General features: G+C 40.4%; 1 protein-coding gene and 1 long non-coding RNA gene across 9 annotated transcripts in view; one reads left to right on the forward strand and one right to left on the reverse strand.

The window, feature by feature from the left end:
• The window catches only part of LOC138760534 (uncharacterized), a 31,372-nt gene extending 25,523 nt beyond the window's left edge, over positions 1-5,849 (reverse strand). Inside the window, exon 1 of the long non-coding RNA XR_011355684.1 lies at positions 5,323-5,849. This is a non-coding gene — a long non-coding RNA (uncharacterized lncRNA). The remainder of the gene's footprint in view (positions 1-5,322) is intronic.
• Positions 4,885-18,040, forward strand: part of rcor3 (REST corepressor 3) — a 70,805-nt gene continuing 57,649 nt past the window's right edge. For 2 of the 8 annotated variants that reach the window (XM_069931207.1, XM_069931209.1), the window contains exons 1-3: positions 4,972-5,203; positions 5,363-5,419; positions 14,587-14,664. In XM_069931207.1, the coding sequence (XP_069787308.1) occupies positions 5,074-5,203; positions 5,363-5,419; positions 14,587-14,664 (265 nt within the window). In that variant the 5' untranslated portion in view covers positions 4,972-5,073. Of the gene's footprint in view, positions 4,902-4,971; positions 5,204-5,362; positions 5,420-14,586; positions 14,665-14,764; positions 14,840-15,466; positions 15,486-18,040 lie in introns of those variants that run through there. The other 6 variants (XM_069931214.1, XM_069931205.1, XM_069931206.1 and 3 more) reach the window with 6 other exon arrangements.

An 18,040-nucleotide genomic window follows, 5' to 3' on the forward strand; every position in this document is an offset into this window, starting at 1 on the left:
TGCAAAAGGTAGTGGACACAGTCCAGGACATCACAGTCAAAACCCTCCCCACAATTGAGAACATTTACAGTGAACAGTGCTGTCGGAGACTAGAAGCAAACATCGAAGATCCACACCACCCTGCTGTTCTTGCTGCTGCCATCAAGAAAAGGGTATAGTGAGACTCACACCACCAGGTTCAGGAACAGCTGCTACCCCTCCACCATCAGACTCCTCAACCACAAACTCAATCAGGGACTCATTACGCACTCTTAGTTTTGCACTCTATTGATATATTTATTCTCTCTGTATTGCACAGTCAGTTTGTTTACATTTGTTATCTGTTTTCATGAATATGCTGTGTACAGTTTTTTTCCCACTACCAATAAGTGATAATTCTGCCTCGCTCGCAGAAAAAAAATCTTAGGGTTGTATGTGATGTCAAGTATGTACTCTGACAATAAAACTGAAATCTATATTCTATTCCTTTTGAAATGAATTTAATTTGCCTTCTTCACCATCGTCTCAACATGCAAGTTTACCTTCAGGTTATTCTGCACGAGGACTCCCAGGTATCTTTGAATTTGGGTATTTTCAATTTTCTCTACATTTAAAAAATAGTCTGTCTGTTTATTTTTCTCTACCAAAGTGTATGACTGTACACTTTCTGACATTATATTTCATTTGCCACTTATCTGCCCATTCTCCTAATCTGTCTTAAATCTTTCTGCAGCCTTTCTATCAGGTCATCTGTTGGCCTCCCTCGCTCCAGAGTTTGTCCAACCTCTCCTTTGAACTCATACCCTCTAATTCAGGCAACACCCTGGTAAAACTCTTCTGCAACTTTTCCAAAGCCTCCACAACCTTTTTGTAACAGGGCAACCTGAATTGCACACAATAATCCAAGTGCAGCCTAACAACCTACCTTCACTACCTACCTCCACCTATCTTGGTATCATCTGATTGGCATTTTGCTCTAGCCCAAGCAGATAAATGCTCTTGCTTGTACTATAAATTAATTAATTTTTATCCAACAGCAGCCTGGAATGATAAGAGTTTAACGGCCAAACAATTTCTTGTGCATCCAATGCATGTTTCCCTTTTCTACATATGATGGAATCCATTCATGTCTAACATAAATATGTAGAAAATTGTCACATTGCATAGAAACCACAAAATACTCCCGATCTTCAACCACAGGCTCTCGTATGAATGGTAAGGTTGGCACAGCAGTTAGCTCAATGATTTTGCAGCACCAGTGATGGGGACGGAGGTTCGAATCCCACACTGTCTGTAAGGAATTTGTATGTTTCCCCATGACTGCATGGGTAATTGCAATTAATTAATTGGAAATCATTCGAGTTGCCTATATATTGTATTCTGCTGCTCTGGCACATATAAATTCAAGAGCATATTACAAACCTCTTATCCAAAATACCCGAATGAAATATTTACATGCAATCAATAAGAGAGGTCCAAAGGAAAGATATAAACACTGTTTCACTTGATAATAAAAGAAAGCAATAAAGACTTGTAAGTAGATAAGCATCTTTCATGAATCCAGGTCATCTTGAAATGCTTTACAGCCAATAACCTTCCCTAAAAGTGCACTCATTATTATTATTATGCAAGAACATTGCATCTAGTATTTTACATGCAGCTCTCATTTATGACATGCTGGACTTTTCTCATTCTGGGGTGATAAAAATATCCAGGCCATAATAAATATAGTTTTATATTAAACATGATGGGCTTTCATAAAATGGAAAACATTAATTCACACCTGTGATTTGAGATCAGTACAACTTTATTGTCACATTATTCCTGGTACAGTGAGCAGTCTAGCATGTCAACTCTAAGATTCGTACAGCCATATAAAGTATCAGGGCAAGAGCACAGTAGGAGAGCATAGTTACAATAATCCTTTAGCCAAATCATTGATCTAGATTGAAAATAACTGAGGCCCAAGCACCTATCCCTGTCATATTTGGCCAATGAGAATGATCCATTCATTTTCTATTCTTTGCTTTCTGTACAATAACCAGTCTTGATCCATTTCAATACAGTATTACCCTTGATTCCATGTGCTCCAACCTTGCAGTATTGATCAGCCTCCTGTGAGGCACTTTATGAAAAGCCTTCTGAAACATTAAATGCACCACAGGCACTGATCCCCTTTATCTATTCTATTAATCATCTCAAAAAGAACCCCAAGAAGTTTACTCAAACATGAATTTCCTATCGTTTGCAGAGGGGTGATCAGTGAAGTCAAAGGCCACTGTTGCTGGAATCTGCTGTGAAGGAGACAATGGAAGCTACTGGGGGAGATGTAACTGAAAGGGGAGGACAAAGGATGGAAATTCTGTGAATGAAATGTGATTGGTGGCAAATGGATCCAGAAGGGGATTGGAACGTGTGGGGGCCTGGGTTGGCGTATGTGGGAAAGGGGACAGAATAAGATCTTAAGACATAGAAGCAGAGTCAGGCCACTCCACCCTCACATTCCTTCATGGCTGATTTACTATCCTTTTCAACCCCATTCTCCTGTTTTTCCCCCATAACCTTGATTCCTTTCCTGATCATGAAATAGGGTGGAAAGAAGGGCAAAGAATGGAAATATCTTGGAGGAGAAACACTTTACCTGAAACTGGAAAATTTGATGTATTGTACACCTGCCAGATTAATATGAGATGTTGTTCCTCTAGATTCCTCTGACAGTTGAGAAGGTCAAGTATGGACAGGTCAGTATGGGGAGTAAAAATGGCATGCATCCACAATCTGAGGATGAGCATTGCGGACAGAGCGATATAGAGGAGGCCACATTGGGAGCACCAAATGTAGTACATGAGGTTAGAGGAGATGCAGGTTTGCATCATCTGGAAGGGTTGTTTAGGTCCTTGAGTTGTGGTGAAAGAGAAGATGAAAGAGCAAGGGTGGTATCTCCTATGGTTCAAGTGGAAAGTTACTAGGGGTGAGGATTCAAGGTGAGGTGTTAAGGAGAGATGAGCAGGCAAGGATTCATGAAGAGAGCTCATGATGGGGTCTAATGCAGCTGGCAGAAATTACAAAGTATGATATGCTGAATGCAAAAGCTATTCAGATGAAAGGTGAGAGCAAGGAAAATGCTAACTCTGTTCTGTTTGGAGAGAGGGGGTTGGCTCTGAGAAAAAAAGAGGAAATGTGGGGAAATGCCTCCATTGACCAGAGTGAAGAAGAAGCTGTATTCCTTGCAAAGGGAAGATACTTCAGATGTCCTGAAATGGAAGGCATTATCGTGAGATCAATATGGTGAAGGTGGAGAAAGGGATGGCATCCATACAGGAAATTGATGGGAGGAGGTGCAGTTCAAGTAGCTGTCAGAGTCAGTGGCTTGATAAACGTTTAGTAGGTAGCGTGAATGCTGAGATTGAAACAGAGAGATCTGGAAAGAACATAAGAAGTAGGTAGCGTGAATGCTGAGATTGAAACAGAGAGATCTGGAAAGAACATAAGAAGTAGGTAGCGTGAATGCTGAGATTGAAACAGAGAGATCTGGAAAGAACATAAGAAGTAGGTAGCGTGAATGCTGAGATTGAAACAGAGAGATCTGGAAAGAACATAAGAAGTAGGTAGCGTGAATGCTGAGATTGAAACAGAGAGATCTGGAAAGAACATAAGAAGTAGGTAGCGTGAATGCTGAGATTGAAACAGAGAGATCTGGAAAGAACATAAGAAGTAGGTAGCGTGAATGCTGAGATTGAAACAGAGAGATCTGGAAAGAACATAAGAAGTAGGTAGCGTGAATGCTGAGATTGAAACAGAGAGGTCTGGAAAGAACAGAAGAAATAGGTGCAGGGGGGTAGGCCATCTGGTCCATCAAGCCTGTTCTGCCATTCAGAAAGATGGGAATAGACAAGTCATGCAATCAGGAAAACTAAAATTATACTACAAAAATAACCAAATTCTGGGGGGAAATTTCAAACCTTTTTAATCATACTATTTCTGTAGGTGCTTCGAACTTTGCCAAGAAATATGATGGCTTTGATTACTTTGAAATTGTGTTTAAACGTGAAATTGTAAGGGATCACTTGTTTATTATTCTTTAAATCCCAATATTTCGAACAACCCAACTTGAGAACCTATTTTGTTTAATCCAACGACAAGATTTGACTTTTTTTACAGGCATGTTCCTGCACAATGGGGGCAATACGATCTTCTTCGTAAACGTTGTGTTTGGTTTTTAAATTACCATCGGGGTTCGCACCATTTGATGTCGACTCGGCAAAACCAAGAGCAACTTTTCGCGCACTAGATGGTCACTATGGACAATGACAGAATTCCAACACAAAAAGCTGATGATTGCGAATCTCCCCTGACCACGAGCATTTTCCTCGTTCATTTCTCGGACTCTCGGCGCAGTATTTTGGTCTACGTTGAACCACGACAGTATTATTGCGTTTTCTCTGCGCGTTTCAGTCCAACTTTTAAGCCATTAATTTAGTTCGATCTGATTTCCCCCCCCCCCCCCCTTGCAGAATTACACAGAATTCGCCCATGGAATAAGGGATGTTTCAACCTTGCATCTGGCTGCAATGTAGAAAACGGAGCAATTGTTTCAACCAAACTGAACCATGCCCCAGTCCCACTGACATTGGTGGGTAAACACGAGACTTTCAAGTGTGGTTTGGGGGGGGGGGGGAACTCAGTTTGATCTTTTGTGCTTTTTTTTTTAAAAGCCGCTTCACCGCTGATGGGCGCAGTGACAGCTCCTGCCTCCACAGGGGTGGAACAAAGAAGACGAAAAAGAGTTCGAGGCACAAGTGTGGAGACAGAAAAGGGCGCCGTTGAACCTCCAGAACACGTCGGCGGTGGGTGGGGGGGGAGGAATAATCCCCCCCACCCCAACCCCCCGAGCAAGAGCAGCAACGACCCGAACACTATCCGTAGGACAAAAGAAGGGGGGGGGGGGGGGGTGCCGGGTGTTGGTGCGGGGCAGCGGAGTGATCGCGGCCGCCCGCTTCAGTGCTGAGGCTGCCTGCTCCGAGTTGTTGTGAGCTGGAAGCGACGCCAAACGGAGCCGCGGTAACTTTGGTTCCCTCCCCCTTGCATCTTAAGATGCCTGGAATGATGGAGAAAGGCTCGGAGTATCTGGGCAAAGGCCGATCGAACGGCACCAAGAGCCCCGCGGGCGCCTCTTCCAATGGACATTATTCCGAGGAGAGTGGCAGTGACGACGAGCACGGTGGTAGCCTCGAACGCTATGCAACATACATTAAACTTTTGTAGCCCTCGGTGTCTTTAAACCCCGAGTTATTCGATATCGTAGCTCGACGCTGGTCAAGGTTTGATTTGAACCATACTTACGGGTGATTTACTGTCTCTTTTTGTTTGGTTATTGTTGCAGATGTCGGAATGCGAGTGGGCTCCGACTATCAGGCATCCATTCCAGAATTTAACCCCGGTAAAGCATCGTTTTCATCAAATACTAATGATATTATCGCTGCGGGGTGACTGATGTGAGCCCAATTGTTGTGGGAGTGAGGGGGGGACTGGGTAGCCTCGACTCGGCTGCAAGTGTCCTCTCCACCCTCAGGTGGGAGAGAAGGAGGAGGGGGGGGCAGCAGGGTAAAGGAAAGTTGCTCCTCATTAAGTTTATGAACTCTGGGGCCGGCTGGTGGGCTCCGGAGGAGGGGCGGCTGGCCGCAACGAGGGGGTCGGAGTCACGGTGACCGAACCGCGTTCGGGGGGGGGGGGGGGGGGCGGAAGAGTCGGGCTCTTTAAAGAGGTTGGGAAGCCGGAGGGGGCATGCGCAGAGAGTGAGGCTGGGAAGCCGGGGGAGCATGCGCAGAGAGTGAGGCTGGGAAGCCGGGGGAGCATGCGCAGAGAGTGAGGCTGGGGGGGGGGGGGCATGCGCAGAGAGTGAGGCTGGGAAGCCGTGGGGGGGGGGGGGGCATGCGCAGAGACAGGCTGGGAACGAGGCTGCGACGGGGGCTGATTGTGTGTCGCTCTCCGGACCAAGTGCAACCTTGTTTGTGGGTTGGACTACTTTTGCAAATTATAGTGCAGGTCGTTGAGGAGGCATGGCTGCCTTGTCTCTCGTTTGCCCCCATGCCATTGCCAAACAGTGTGTATGCGACTTTGTATTTTGCTGACCCAGTGCAAACAAAAGTGCTTCCACATGTGTGTCACCATTTGTGTCACTCTCAAAACAAGCCCAGGAACTTTGCAGCCAATTAATGTAGTCATTACCAGCAGGAAATGTGGCTGCACAACGCACTGAATCCACCAGAGGGGTAAAAACAAAACCCCCAGCTCATTAAATAGTTTCCTAAACTTAAAAAGAGAGAATACATCTCAAAAAACACAATATTGTAAGAATTTGCATAAGGGTTTGTATTTCTTTACATGTGTTATCTTTAGTATATTAGATCTAAGACTGAAATTATAGCAACTGATACTTGTAATATATATGTGATGAAGCAGGTCTCACAGCATTCATTGAAAGTAAAAGGCAATCAACTTTTCAGGCCTGAAGGCTTTCTTCACAAATTTTAAAACTAACCAGACACCTGAATAAAAAGTTGCTGGAGGGAAGGAGGGGGAGGATAGAAAAAAGGTGGAGACTGGTGGGATGTTAGAAGTGATGGGGAGTGGGCTAATAAACTCTCTGATAGGAGGGGGTTGGGGATCTGGAAGGAATGAGGGAAAGAGTCTTTTTTTTTTCTTCGCCCCCACTCCCAACCTTTTTAATGAGGGATCAGCTTAGTTTTTAGCACACTTGAAAAATGGCTCAGGCCTGAAATATTGACTGCCTTTTACTTTCTATGAATGCTGCCTGATCAGCTGAGTTTCTCTGGCACTTTTGTGTACTGCACTGAACTCCATCATCTGCAATTTTTCTGTTTACAGGTAACTTGAACTTTTCAGAATTGTATTGCCATTTTCTCAAAATACTGTTCATGTATTGCCTGGATTAGAATAACTTTAACAAACTGTATTGGAATATTCTAGAAGTGCAAATCATTTATGATGATGGCAGGTGTTCTCGATAAACATTGGGAAAGCATAGTATAAACTTTATTTCATATGTTCTTTGCTTGCAGCAGTTAATTAAAAAGGACAGAAGAGTTCTGCTGCTCAACTGGCCTGACTGCCCCCTTTGAAATATTGTCACTCAAGTATGATATAAAATGTTGAATGACAGAGTTTTTCTGCACTGGGCTTTAGGAAAAACAAATGCCAAGAGACCAAATTTCCTAAATACCAAAGATGACATGAAAATGTAGATCTAAAATTGATGCTACTTTTCTTTAGGTACATCTGAAAATGTTGGTTATGATTCATTTTTATGTATAATTAAAAATCAAAGGAATATTTAGATCCTTTGTTGAATTGGTCAAGAATGAATAGTCCTGCACAACTCTGATTCCGATGACACCACGTTTGTCAACAGAAACGTCAATGAGGAAGTGTAAAGGAGGGAGATAGATCAGTTCGTTGAATGGTTTAACGACAACAACCTTGCGCTCAATGTCAGCAAAACCATGGAGATGATTGTGGAGTTCAGAAGGAAGACCTCATCGAGGGCTCAGTAGTGGAGAGGGTCAAAAACTTCAAATTCCTGTGTGTCAACATCTCTAAGGATCTGCCCTGGAACCTCCATGTTGATACAATCATAAAGAAGGCTCGCCAGCAGTTATACTTTGTGAGGTGTGTCTGAGGAGATTTGGTATGTCACTGAAAACTCTTGAAAACTTCCAAAGGTGTACTGTGGAGAATATTCTGGCTGGTTGCATCACTGCCTGGTATGGAGGCGCCAACTTTCAGGACAAGAATAAACTCCAGAGGGTTGTTAGCTCGACCTGCGACATTACAGACACCAGACTTCATTCCATCGAGGACATCTATATGAGGCAATGTCTTAAAAAAGCACCCCCTATCCTCAAGGACCCCCACCACTCAGGCCTCGCCCTCTTCACTCTGCTACTATTGGGGGAATAAGGTACAGGAGCCTAAAGACGAGCGCTCAACAACACAAGGACAGCTTATTCCCCACTGCCATCAGATTCCTGAATAATCTGTGAACCAAAGACACTGTCTTACTTTTTGTGCACTATTATTCTTATTTTTTAAAAATTTATAATAATATTGTAAAATGGTTATGATATGAACATTTGCACTGTCATGCTGCTGCAAAACACCAAGTTTCAGGACAAAAAAAATTCTGTTTCTTCTGATTGCTCAGTAATCAGTGCAAATTTCATGACCACTGACAAACAATGAGATTCCCAAATGTTCTTTTGAAATCCCTTCCGAGATCTGCTGACTGCCTGGGTTCAAGTGTCATTATAATTTCTGTCAATTAAGGCAGGATCACATGCTAGTTGATTCCATTTGGAATTAGTAGAGTGAATTATCCATCAAGCAATAACAACCATCAAGCAGCTCACTCATTTTAATGAAGTCCAATTTTGAGTTGCCTGATCTGAGCTTTTCCAGCATTTTCTGTTTTTATCTTGGATTTCTAGCATCTGCGATTTTTTTTTTTATTTTTTTTTTATTTTTTTTATTCTCAAGAAATCCAAGGTCCCTCAATATGGAAGCCTTTTCAGACCTGAAATGTGACCAGTTTCTATTTCCACTTATGCTGTAAATCATGAAGTTAATGTTCATTCCTCTGTGATTATTTAATAATTAACTTTTTTTCAATGGAGCTCGCAAAATTTCATAATTTGCTTCTGGAATGTCTTGAAAATAGTAAATCACAGCTGATGCCATTGTACCTCATGATGCTGTTTTATTTCTCATTTTTCTGACTGTCTAATTTGTGTTGGAGTTTAGTATCTGAGAAAGTTGTCATAGTTCTTTTGGTATTAATTTCTTTGGAAAGAAGATATAGGGAAGTTGATATTGTGAAATTAGTATGAGACAAAATCTTGGGATTTTCAATTAGATGAGCAAAGTCACTTTCATTGATGGAGAAGAGAAATTTCTCTAAGTAAAAAGGAGAGAAGCTGCCTCTATTGATGAATAAAGCTTCAACATATTTGGAGATGCACGGTTAGCCTAGTGGTTAGTGCAACACTTTTATAGCACCAGCGACCTGGGTTCGAATCTGTCGATGTCTATAAGGAGTTTGTACGTTTTTTCGGTGTCTGTTGGTTTCCTCCCACGCTTCAAAATGTACAATAAAACCCCTGGTATCTGGCACCTATGTGGATTGGTAAATGCCAGATAAGTAAATTTTCCAGTTGTTTGAGGTTGCGTGGATTGGTGAACTAACCGCTAATGGGCGCCAATGTTAAACATTTGTATTTTTTTACCTATTTCTGCAATTGTTTTTGCTGGTTGCTTGAGGTTGCCAGTTGCTAGGAATTCTGGAGATTAACAGGGATTTCACTCTATTGGTCGGTGCCTGCTCATGGGCCAGAAGGGCCTGTTACTGTGCTGTTTGTCTAAATTAAATTAAACATACTTCTGGGAGGGACAATACAACACGGTTGGTTCTTGCAACTTTGGTCTTTCCACTCTTTAGGATAAGACAGATTTTAAGGTTAGTTACTCAAAGCTTTGAATGATGGAAATTTGACTTGTATCAAAGATTAGTAGTATTCTGGGAGATTTCACCTCCATCCAAGACCATAAGCAAACCTTCCAGTTGAGATGGAATTTTGCATGCGCTTCCTCCAACCGAATCCACAGTATTTGGGGCATTTACTATGGTCTTCAATTTTTGAGACTGAATTTAGATGGGCAACCACGTCACTAAGCGCTTGCACTTTGTTTGAAGGTCCAAGCTGGAAGCCCTGGTTACTTGTTACTTAGGTTCCCTCACCAATGTCTGTCTTTGGCCTCATCCATTGCCAGGCATTTGGTGACAGAATGGTTCTCTTGAATAGCCTTGAACCCAATGGCTTGAACAATTAATTTTCCAATTTTGGATAAACCCCCACTTCTATCTGGTTGCATTATCATTTTTCTTTCTAATCTGTTTCTCCAGCTATCCCACATTCTTCTGTCCTATATTCAGTCACCTTGACCCTTTCCAGAACTACCTCGTTTTTCTCTCACTTTATATACTTGGTCTCCCTTTCTTTAGTCTTGATAAAGGGTCCTAACCTGAAACATTCACTGATTATTTCTTGCCAAGCATGCTGCCTGACCTGTTGAGTCCCTCCAGATTTTCTTTGTCCACAATATAGCTTCCAAATTTAATGAACTTTCTAAATGAATGAAATAAATGAGTAGATATTTTTTAAAAAATCAGTATATTTTTTGGAGAGGCAAATGACTGAAGCTGCTGGAATCAAGTTTAAAAAAAAAAAAAACTGCTGGTAGTGTAAAGTCTTTGAAAATAATGCAAAGTATTGTTTAATTTTTCTGCTATTTCTTTATTCCACATTTTTGGAAACTCAATGCTTGAATCATTAGTACCTGATTGACACCAAATAATCTTTAGTTAGAGCAGTAGTGTTGGGATTGATTTGCTTGTTTGTAGAATAGGTATCTGATTGCATTTCTACTGTAACAGAAATATATAAAATTTCAATAGCAAAACTTCTAAAGACATGTAATTTTCTCACACTTTTTTTCTGCCAATACAGATCCGATTATCCGAAATCCTCAGTTATCCAGAATATTTTGGACCCAGAAGTAATGTCTGTTTGGTTCCAAAAATATATTTTTTCCGGATAACTGAGGATTTCAGAAAAATTAGAAATTCTCATTTATCTGAAAAATTTTGAAGCCGAAATGATGTCATTTAGCCTCCAAAAAATTTTGGATAAATGATATCCGAAACAATCAGAAATCTTCAGTTATCCAACATTTTTTCAAACTGATGTCACAGGTTGAAAAAAATTTTTGGAAAAATATCTGAGTAGAAATTTTTTTGTTGGATTTTCTTGTTTTGTTCAGGTTTTTTTTTGATGAGAACTAATCATTATTTCATGCTTAAAAAGCCTTCTGTTGTTTAAACACTGTTTTCAAGTGATCTGTTGTTGCTATTGGGCTATTATTAACAAAAAATGACCTGTTATCCAAAAATATAATTTATCCGAAATATGCCCAGTCCCAACCATTTTGGATAATTGGAATTGTATTGTACTTTTATCAGTTAATTATTCTCCATACTGATGAAATGGTGCAGCCGAGATAGGTAAACTGGTTGACCGTTTTGAGTTTTGTGTGCCCGATGGAGATGTGGGGGGGCTGGTAGTCATGGTGGGGAGCTGGCTGATGGAGGACCTCAGTTTTCTTCAGGCTGACTTCCAGGCCAAACATTTTGGCAGTTTCCGCAAAGCAGGACGTCAAGCGCTGAAGAGCTGCCTCTGAATGGGCAACTAAAGCGGCATCGTCTGCAAAGAGTAGTTCACGGACAAGTTTCTCTTGTGTCTTGGTGTGAGCTTGCAGGCGCCTCAGATTGAAGAGACTGCCATCCGTGCGGTACCGGATGTAAACAGCGTCTTCATTGTTGGGGTCTTTCATGGCTTGGTTCAGCATCATGCTGAAGAAGATTGAAAAGAGGGTTGGTGCGAGAACACAGCCTTGCTTCACGCCATTGTTAATGGAGAAGGGTTCAGAGAGCTCATTGCTGTATCTGACCCGACCTTGTTGGTTTTCGTGCAGTTGGATAATCATGTTGAGATTATCGACAATGGATAATGGACAATGGATAATCGACAATGAGATAGACAACAGACTCGCCAAGGCAAATAGCGCCTTTGGAAGACTACACAAAAGAGTCTGGAAAAACAACCAACTGAAAAACCTCACAAAGATAAGCGTATACAGAGCAGTTGTCATACCCATACTCCTGTTCGGCTCCGAATCATGGGTCCTCTACCGGCACCACCTACGGCTCCTAGAACGCTTCCACCAGCGTTATCTCCGCTCCATCCTCAACATTCATTGGAGCGCTTACACCCCTAACGTCGAAGTACTCGAGATGGCAGAGGTCGACAGCATCGAGTCCACGCTGCTGAAGATCCAGCTGCGCTGGATGGGTCACGTCTCCAGAATGGAGGACCATCGCCTTCCCAAGATCGTGTTATATGGCGAGCTCTCCACTGGCCACCGTGACAGAGGTGCACCAAAGAAAAGGTACAAGGACTGCCTAAAGAAATCTCTTGGTGCCTGCCACATTGACCACCGCCAGTGGGCTGATAACGCCTCAAACCGTGCATCTTGGCGCCTCACAGTTTGGCGGACAGCAACCTCCTTTGAAGAAGACCGCAGAGCCCACCTCACTGACAAAAGGCAAAGGAGGAAAAACCCAACACCCAACCCCAACCAACCAATTTTCCCTTGCAACCGCTGCAATCGTGTCTGCCTGTCCTGCGTCGGACTTGTCAGCCACAAACGAGCCTGCAGCTGACGTGGACTTTTTACCCCCTCCATAAATCTTCGTCCGCGAAGCCAAGCCAAAGAAAGAAGATTCTCCATACATGAGCTGAGATGATGGAAGTTTTAAAAAAGGATGTTTCGTACAAGTTTTGGCAGAAAAACTTGAAGCACTTGAAAAATGATGGAAATAGATAAAGCAACATCAACAGGCTAAGATATAGAGATGGTTTTTCATGTGAATGCCCCTTTGTGATGACTGGCAAACATGTGTTTTAAGTTGTAGAGAAGGGAAGAGGGTGAAATTATAGAGGGTATGTCTGTGATAAGGTGATGACTAAAATTGCCAAGGTAAAGAGATGAGGCTGTGGAAACAATTTATAATCAAAACTTAGCAAAGAAAAGAAGGGAAATGTGGTGATCAAGATAAAATTTTCCTTGTCATCTTTTATTCTTTTCTCTTGATCACCTTCAATTGCTGACAATAGAAAAAAAAACATGATTAAAATTAAAACTGAAACTGAAAATGAGTTAATGTTTAAGACTGAAGACCCTTGATCAGAATTGGGAAAGAGAGAAAAGAAGCTCATTAAGTTGCAAGGAGAGTGGGAAAGGGAGGTCTCCAAAACTTGATGAGCATGGGGAAAAGCTAAAAACATGGCCATCAATGAATGGCAGCAGTTAGATAATGAGAACATAGATGCAATGCTGTAGGATTTGCAAAATGTAGAACAGGAAGATGTGCTTGGCTGGTCAGACTGGGCATTTCTTCCATCCACTTTATGAGGAAAATTTAAGAACAAGCTGTCACAGATGTACAACTGATACAAAAAAAAGTCACTTGGTTGTAAAATTCAGTTTCAAGTCCACGAGGTTGCAATGTGTACAGGTGGAAAAATGGGTTTCCTCAAGCTTGCATTGTAAAGGTTGTATAAAGAAAGGTGATGAATCGGTATACAGGAGGGATATTGAAAACTTGGCTGAATGGTGTAACAACCTTGCACTCATTGTCACCAAAACTAAGGAGATGATTGTTGACTTCAGGAAGGGAAAACCAGAGGCATACCATCCAGTGATCATTCGGGGATCAGAGGTGGAGAGAGTCATCAAATTTAGGATCTTGAAAGCCACTATCATGGAGGATCTTTCCTGGACCCAACACACTAATGGCATTGTGAAGAATACATGTCTGCGCCTCTACATCCTCAGGAGTTTGCAGAGGTTTGGTATAACACCAGAAACCCTGGCAAATTTCTACAGATGTGTGGTGGAAAGCATGATTGGCTGCATCAAGGTTTAGTATGAGGACACCAATACTCCTGAGCATAAAGCCCTCCAAAAGATAATGGGCACAGCCTAAGACATCACAGGTAAAATCCTCCCCACTATTGAGAACATCTTCAGGGAACACTGCCATCAGAGAGCAGCACCAATCATCAAGGATCCACACATCCAGCAGGAAAGAGGTATAGGTGCCTCAAGACTTGCACCACCAGGTTCAAGTACAGCTGCTACCCCCTCCATCATCAGACTCCTCAACAACAGACTCAATCAGGGCCTCATTTAAGGACTCTTGTGCACTTTTTTTTTATTTTCTCTATTGCAGGGTCAGTTTGTTTACATTTTTCTGTTTACAGTTTATTTTACATGTATACACTGTGTACAGTTTTTTGCATTACCAATAATAAGTGGTAGTTCTGTCTTGAGAAGAATCTCAAGGTTGTTTACGATGTTATGTATTTACTCTGACAATTTAGACATACAGCACGGTAACAGACCATTTCGGCCCAAACGTCTATGTCACCCAATTTACCTACTCCTCTGTACATTTCGAATGGTGGAAGGAAACCGGAGCCCCTGGGGAAAACCAACACAGACAAAGGAAAAACATACAAACTCTTTACAGACAGCATGGGATCCAATAGCTGATGCTGTAAAGGCGTTGTGCTAACTGCTACACCAACCATGCCGCCTGACAATAAATTTTATAGATCAGAATGGGATGGAGAATGGTTTCTTTGTGATCACAGTGTAACACTCAATAGTTTCTGTAAAATTAAGTAATAAGAATTACTTATTTTAGCATAAAATAAACAAGAACTTTGTTACTACATTAGCATGTTCCAACAAGTATGTATTGTACCTCAGTGAATAGAAGGTATTTGTTTATAGAAAACAGAATTTACTTTATGGTTGTGGTAAGCTTGTGTGTAAGTCATGACCAGGATAGCAGACACTTCTAATCAAGTTAATGCAGCAAACCTACTCTAAAATTTTCTTTGACAGGTGCTACAAAATACAGTGATAAAGAAATTGGTGGTATGCTGGTTTGGTCTCCATATCACATAATTCCAGATGTAAAATGTAAGTAATTTAATAATCACTTGCCCCTTTCTTTTTAAACAAAGTATATAAACATGGCATTTGTTTTCATAAATTTGGTCAAATTTGTGATTATTTTCAGGAAATGAACGTTTCAGTGATCTAAAGGAAAATATTCAAAACTTTTCAGATCAGAGGAATTGGTAAACATTGCAATGCAAGTAGAATTTAGTGAGCATTATAGAAAAATTCTGTGAGAAAAACATTCAAATTATGTACTGTGTAAATGTATTCTGGGCATTGCCCACTTTGAAAACCTTAGTGCAGTGGTTCTCAAACTTTATATTTTCCAGTCCTATACTAATTTAAGTAATCTTTTACTAACCACAGAGCACCTATAGCATTAGATGCTCTGTGGTTAGTAAGGAATTATATAAGGTGATATGTGAGTGGGGTGGGGGGAGGAAGTTAACCATTGCCTTCGATCAAGGATGGTAGATCCAACACACACAAAAGTACATTTACATTTTTAGTTATTGTACTTGCATAAATTAAGTTAATCTTTTGCTGTATTTAAATTAAATCTTTTTGGCTCTTTTAATAGGTGAGATTTGTTGCAATTTACTTGTGTATAATTTAGTAAATGAGAAATCAATGTCTTTTTAACAAGGTGGGTGTGCTACTATAATCCACAATTTAGGATGTAATTTTTTTTTTAATGCTGATAGTTAAGTGTTGAGTATTGATCAGATTATTTAATGTACTGTTTGGTTAGGGATCATGTCAAATTAGATTGTTCTTGTCATTTTTAGGTAACTACTCAAGAACTCAAAGTTCAAGATTGTTACTCATTGACTTGACTTGTAAATATGAATCTTTTGGGGAGTATGGTTCCATTCCCTCATCCATATTTAACCTAAGAAGATAACTAACCATTTGCTGTTGGCATTAAATTCACATAATGAAGTTATTGCTTAAAAGTGGTTGGCTACTTTTGGAATCTTCAGTATTTACTTGAGAAGGATCTGTGAAATGAGTATCACTTTTTTTAAAAAAAAGCTTTCTAAGATGAGATAAATTACAGTGCTGCACGTTTCTGCTTTCATTGTTATCTGATTCTGGATTGATTAGGCTTCACATAAATTAGTGCTTACTAATTTTACCAAAGTAAGAAATCCTTGAGTGAAACAGTAGAGATATTGTGATTGTAGTTAATAAACAAAAGTGTTGGAGAAACTCAGCAGGTCCTACACCATCTGTATGAGGCAAATATATCTTGCCCTTTCTACCTTCTTTCCTCCACTTTCTTTATTCAGGCACCTGTCTGCTTTTTTTTAATCATACCTTGACAAAGGGCTCAGGACCGAAACGTTAATTTTATCTCTTTGCTTCCTATGGATGCTGTGGGACCTGCTGAGTTTCACTAGCAGTTTTGTGTAATAACTAAAAAGAAATCTTTGATCCTTGCCTGTTCAAAATCTTAATCAAGTACAAAGTTGACAGAATTAGCATATTTGGCCCATAGCTTGCGAACTACATTTAGATTACCATGGTAGGTTTTGCCAACTCTGCACATTTTTCTCTTCTTGATTCACTTTTGACTTCATTATTAATCACAATCTTCCCGATCTAAAGTGTTTTTAAAATGTTGAGTGCTTCTCAGCACAACTTTACTCACTAAAATGACAATTAGCTGGCAGTTTTTACTTCTTTAGCAATCACGCTTCCTTGTCTTTAAAAGTGTAGTAAAACTACATTGTAATATGGAGTGCATTTCATAAAATAATGCTCTTGATGAAAATAATTTTACCATGCTCATAAAGGAGTTTCCAAGGAATACAGCAGAAATCCCATGTGTTGTATTACAAGGTAAAGATATTTACCTATAAAGCATCTGCACACATTTGTTGCCATATGAATAGCACCCTGCTGTGGTAGACAGTAGTAAAACTACATTGTAATATGGAGTGCATTTCATAAAATAATGCTCTTGATGAAAATAATTTTACCATGCTCATAAAGGAGTTTCCAAGGAATACAGCAGAAATCCCATGTGTTGTATTGCAAGGTAAAGATATTTACCTATAAAGCATATGCACACATTTGTTGCCATATGAATAGCACCCTGCTGTGGTAGACAGAAGTGAAATAATTTTCTGGTAATTCAAACAAAAGCAGCAGCTAAACCGAATGGTATGTCAGATGTATTTGAATCAAACTTGAGGGAAGTTGCTCAAAACTAAGAATTTGGCAAACTATTCAAACAAATTACCTTTCAGTTAAATGAACAAATCGCACCAAACCAACCATTCATTAAATGTTTTTCAGCCTTTTTCCTCACTTTATCCTGCTGCATGTGATGAAAAATATAATTTCTGACTATGGAGCTGTGGTGGCAGAAACCAAATAGGTTTGACAAGTTAACTTGCTGCTCCTTGATCTTAGAGTTGCGAATCCTTTTTTTTTCCTTGAATTGGATCCACTCAACTAAGCTCACAAGATGTAATGCCTAATACTGTAACCCATTTATTGCCTTTCATTTAGATGTGCAACCTGAAGAAGCCCTGTTATATTTTACCTTGAGGTCAGGAAAAAGAGGTGTCATGTATCATGCGAGGAAGTTGGAGCCGTCTGGTGCATACTTTTTTTTTAAAAAAAGCATATTTGATGTAGTTCATCACCAAGCCAGGATATCAGGAATGGGAATTTGAATGTAGTGGGAAACTAGGAAATCCAACAATCAGAACTATTTATGTTTGTGCTATTAAATAGTTTGGTTTCCCCTTCTCAAAAAGATGAAACATTCTTGAACCAGGGCAGTGCTTTAACCCATGAAAATACAAATTTTTTTAATTTTTCTCTTGGTTGCTGCTGAGTTCAAACATTGCTATTGTATCATTCCTTTATAATATATAATTCTTGAGGTGTAGCATAAACCTTTAGCTGCAGTGATTTGTTTGTTGCCATGGTGAGAACTATTAGTGGATTTTAAGCATTGTTCTTGTATGGTCTGGGTTTGAAGCAAGGTTAGTTGTTAAACTGCCTACACTAGTATATAAATGCAGATTGTGGTGGATTGCCTTATGAGAGAAGATTGGATACTAGGCTTGTGTGAAAAGAACGAGAGGGGACTTCACTGAAAATGAGATTCTGAAGGCTCTTGAGAGGATGTTTCTTTTTATGGGAGAATCTAGAACTGGAAGTCAGTTTGAAAGTTGGTGGTCACCTGTTTAGGACAGAAATGCAACCCACTGAGAAAAAAATACTTTGTTACAAGGTTTTCAAACCATTTTCATTAAAGTGTGATAGAAGCAGAAGTTGAATAATTTTAAGGAAGTCGGTAGATTCTTGATAACTAAGTGGGTAAAAGGTTACCAGAGATTGGAAGGAACATAGTTGATGTTGCAATCAAATCAGC

Source organism: Narcine bancroftii, chromosome 4 (assembly GCF_036971445.1).
Source record: "Narcine bancroftii isolate sNarBan1 chromosome 4, sNarBan1.hap1, whole genome shotgun sequence".
NCBI classification, from domain to species: Eukaryota; Metazoa; Chordata; class Chondrichthyes; order Torpediniformes; family Narcinidae; genus Narcine; species Narcine bancroftii.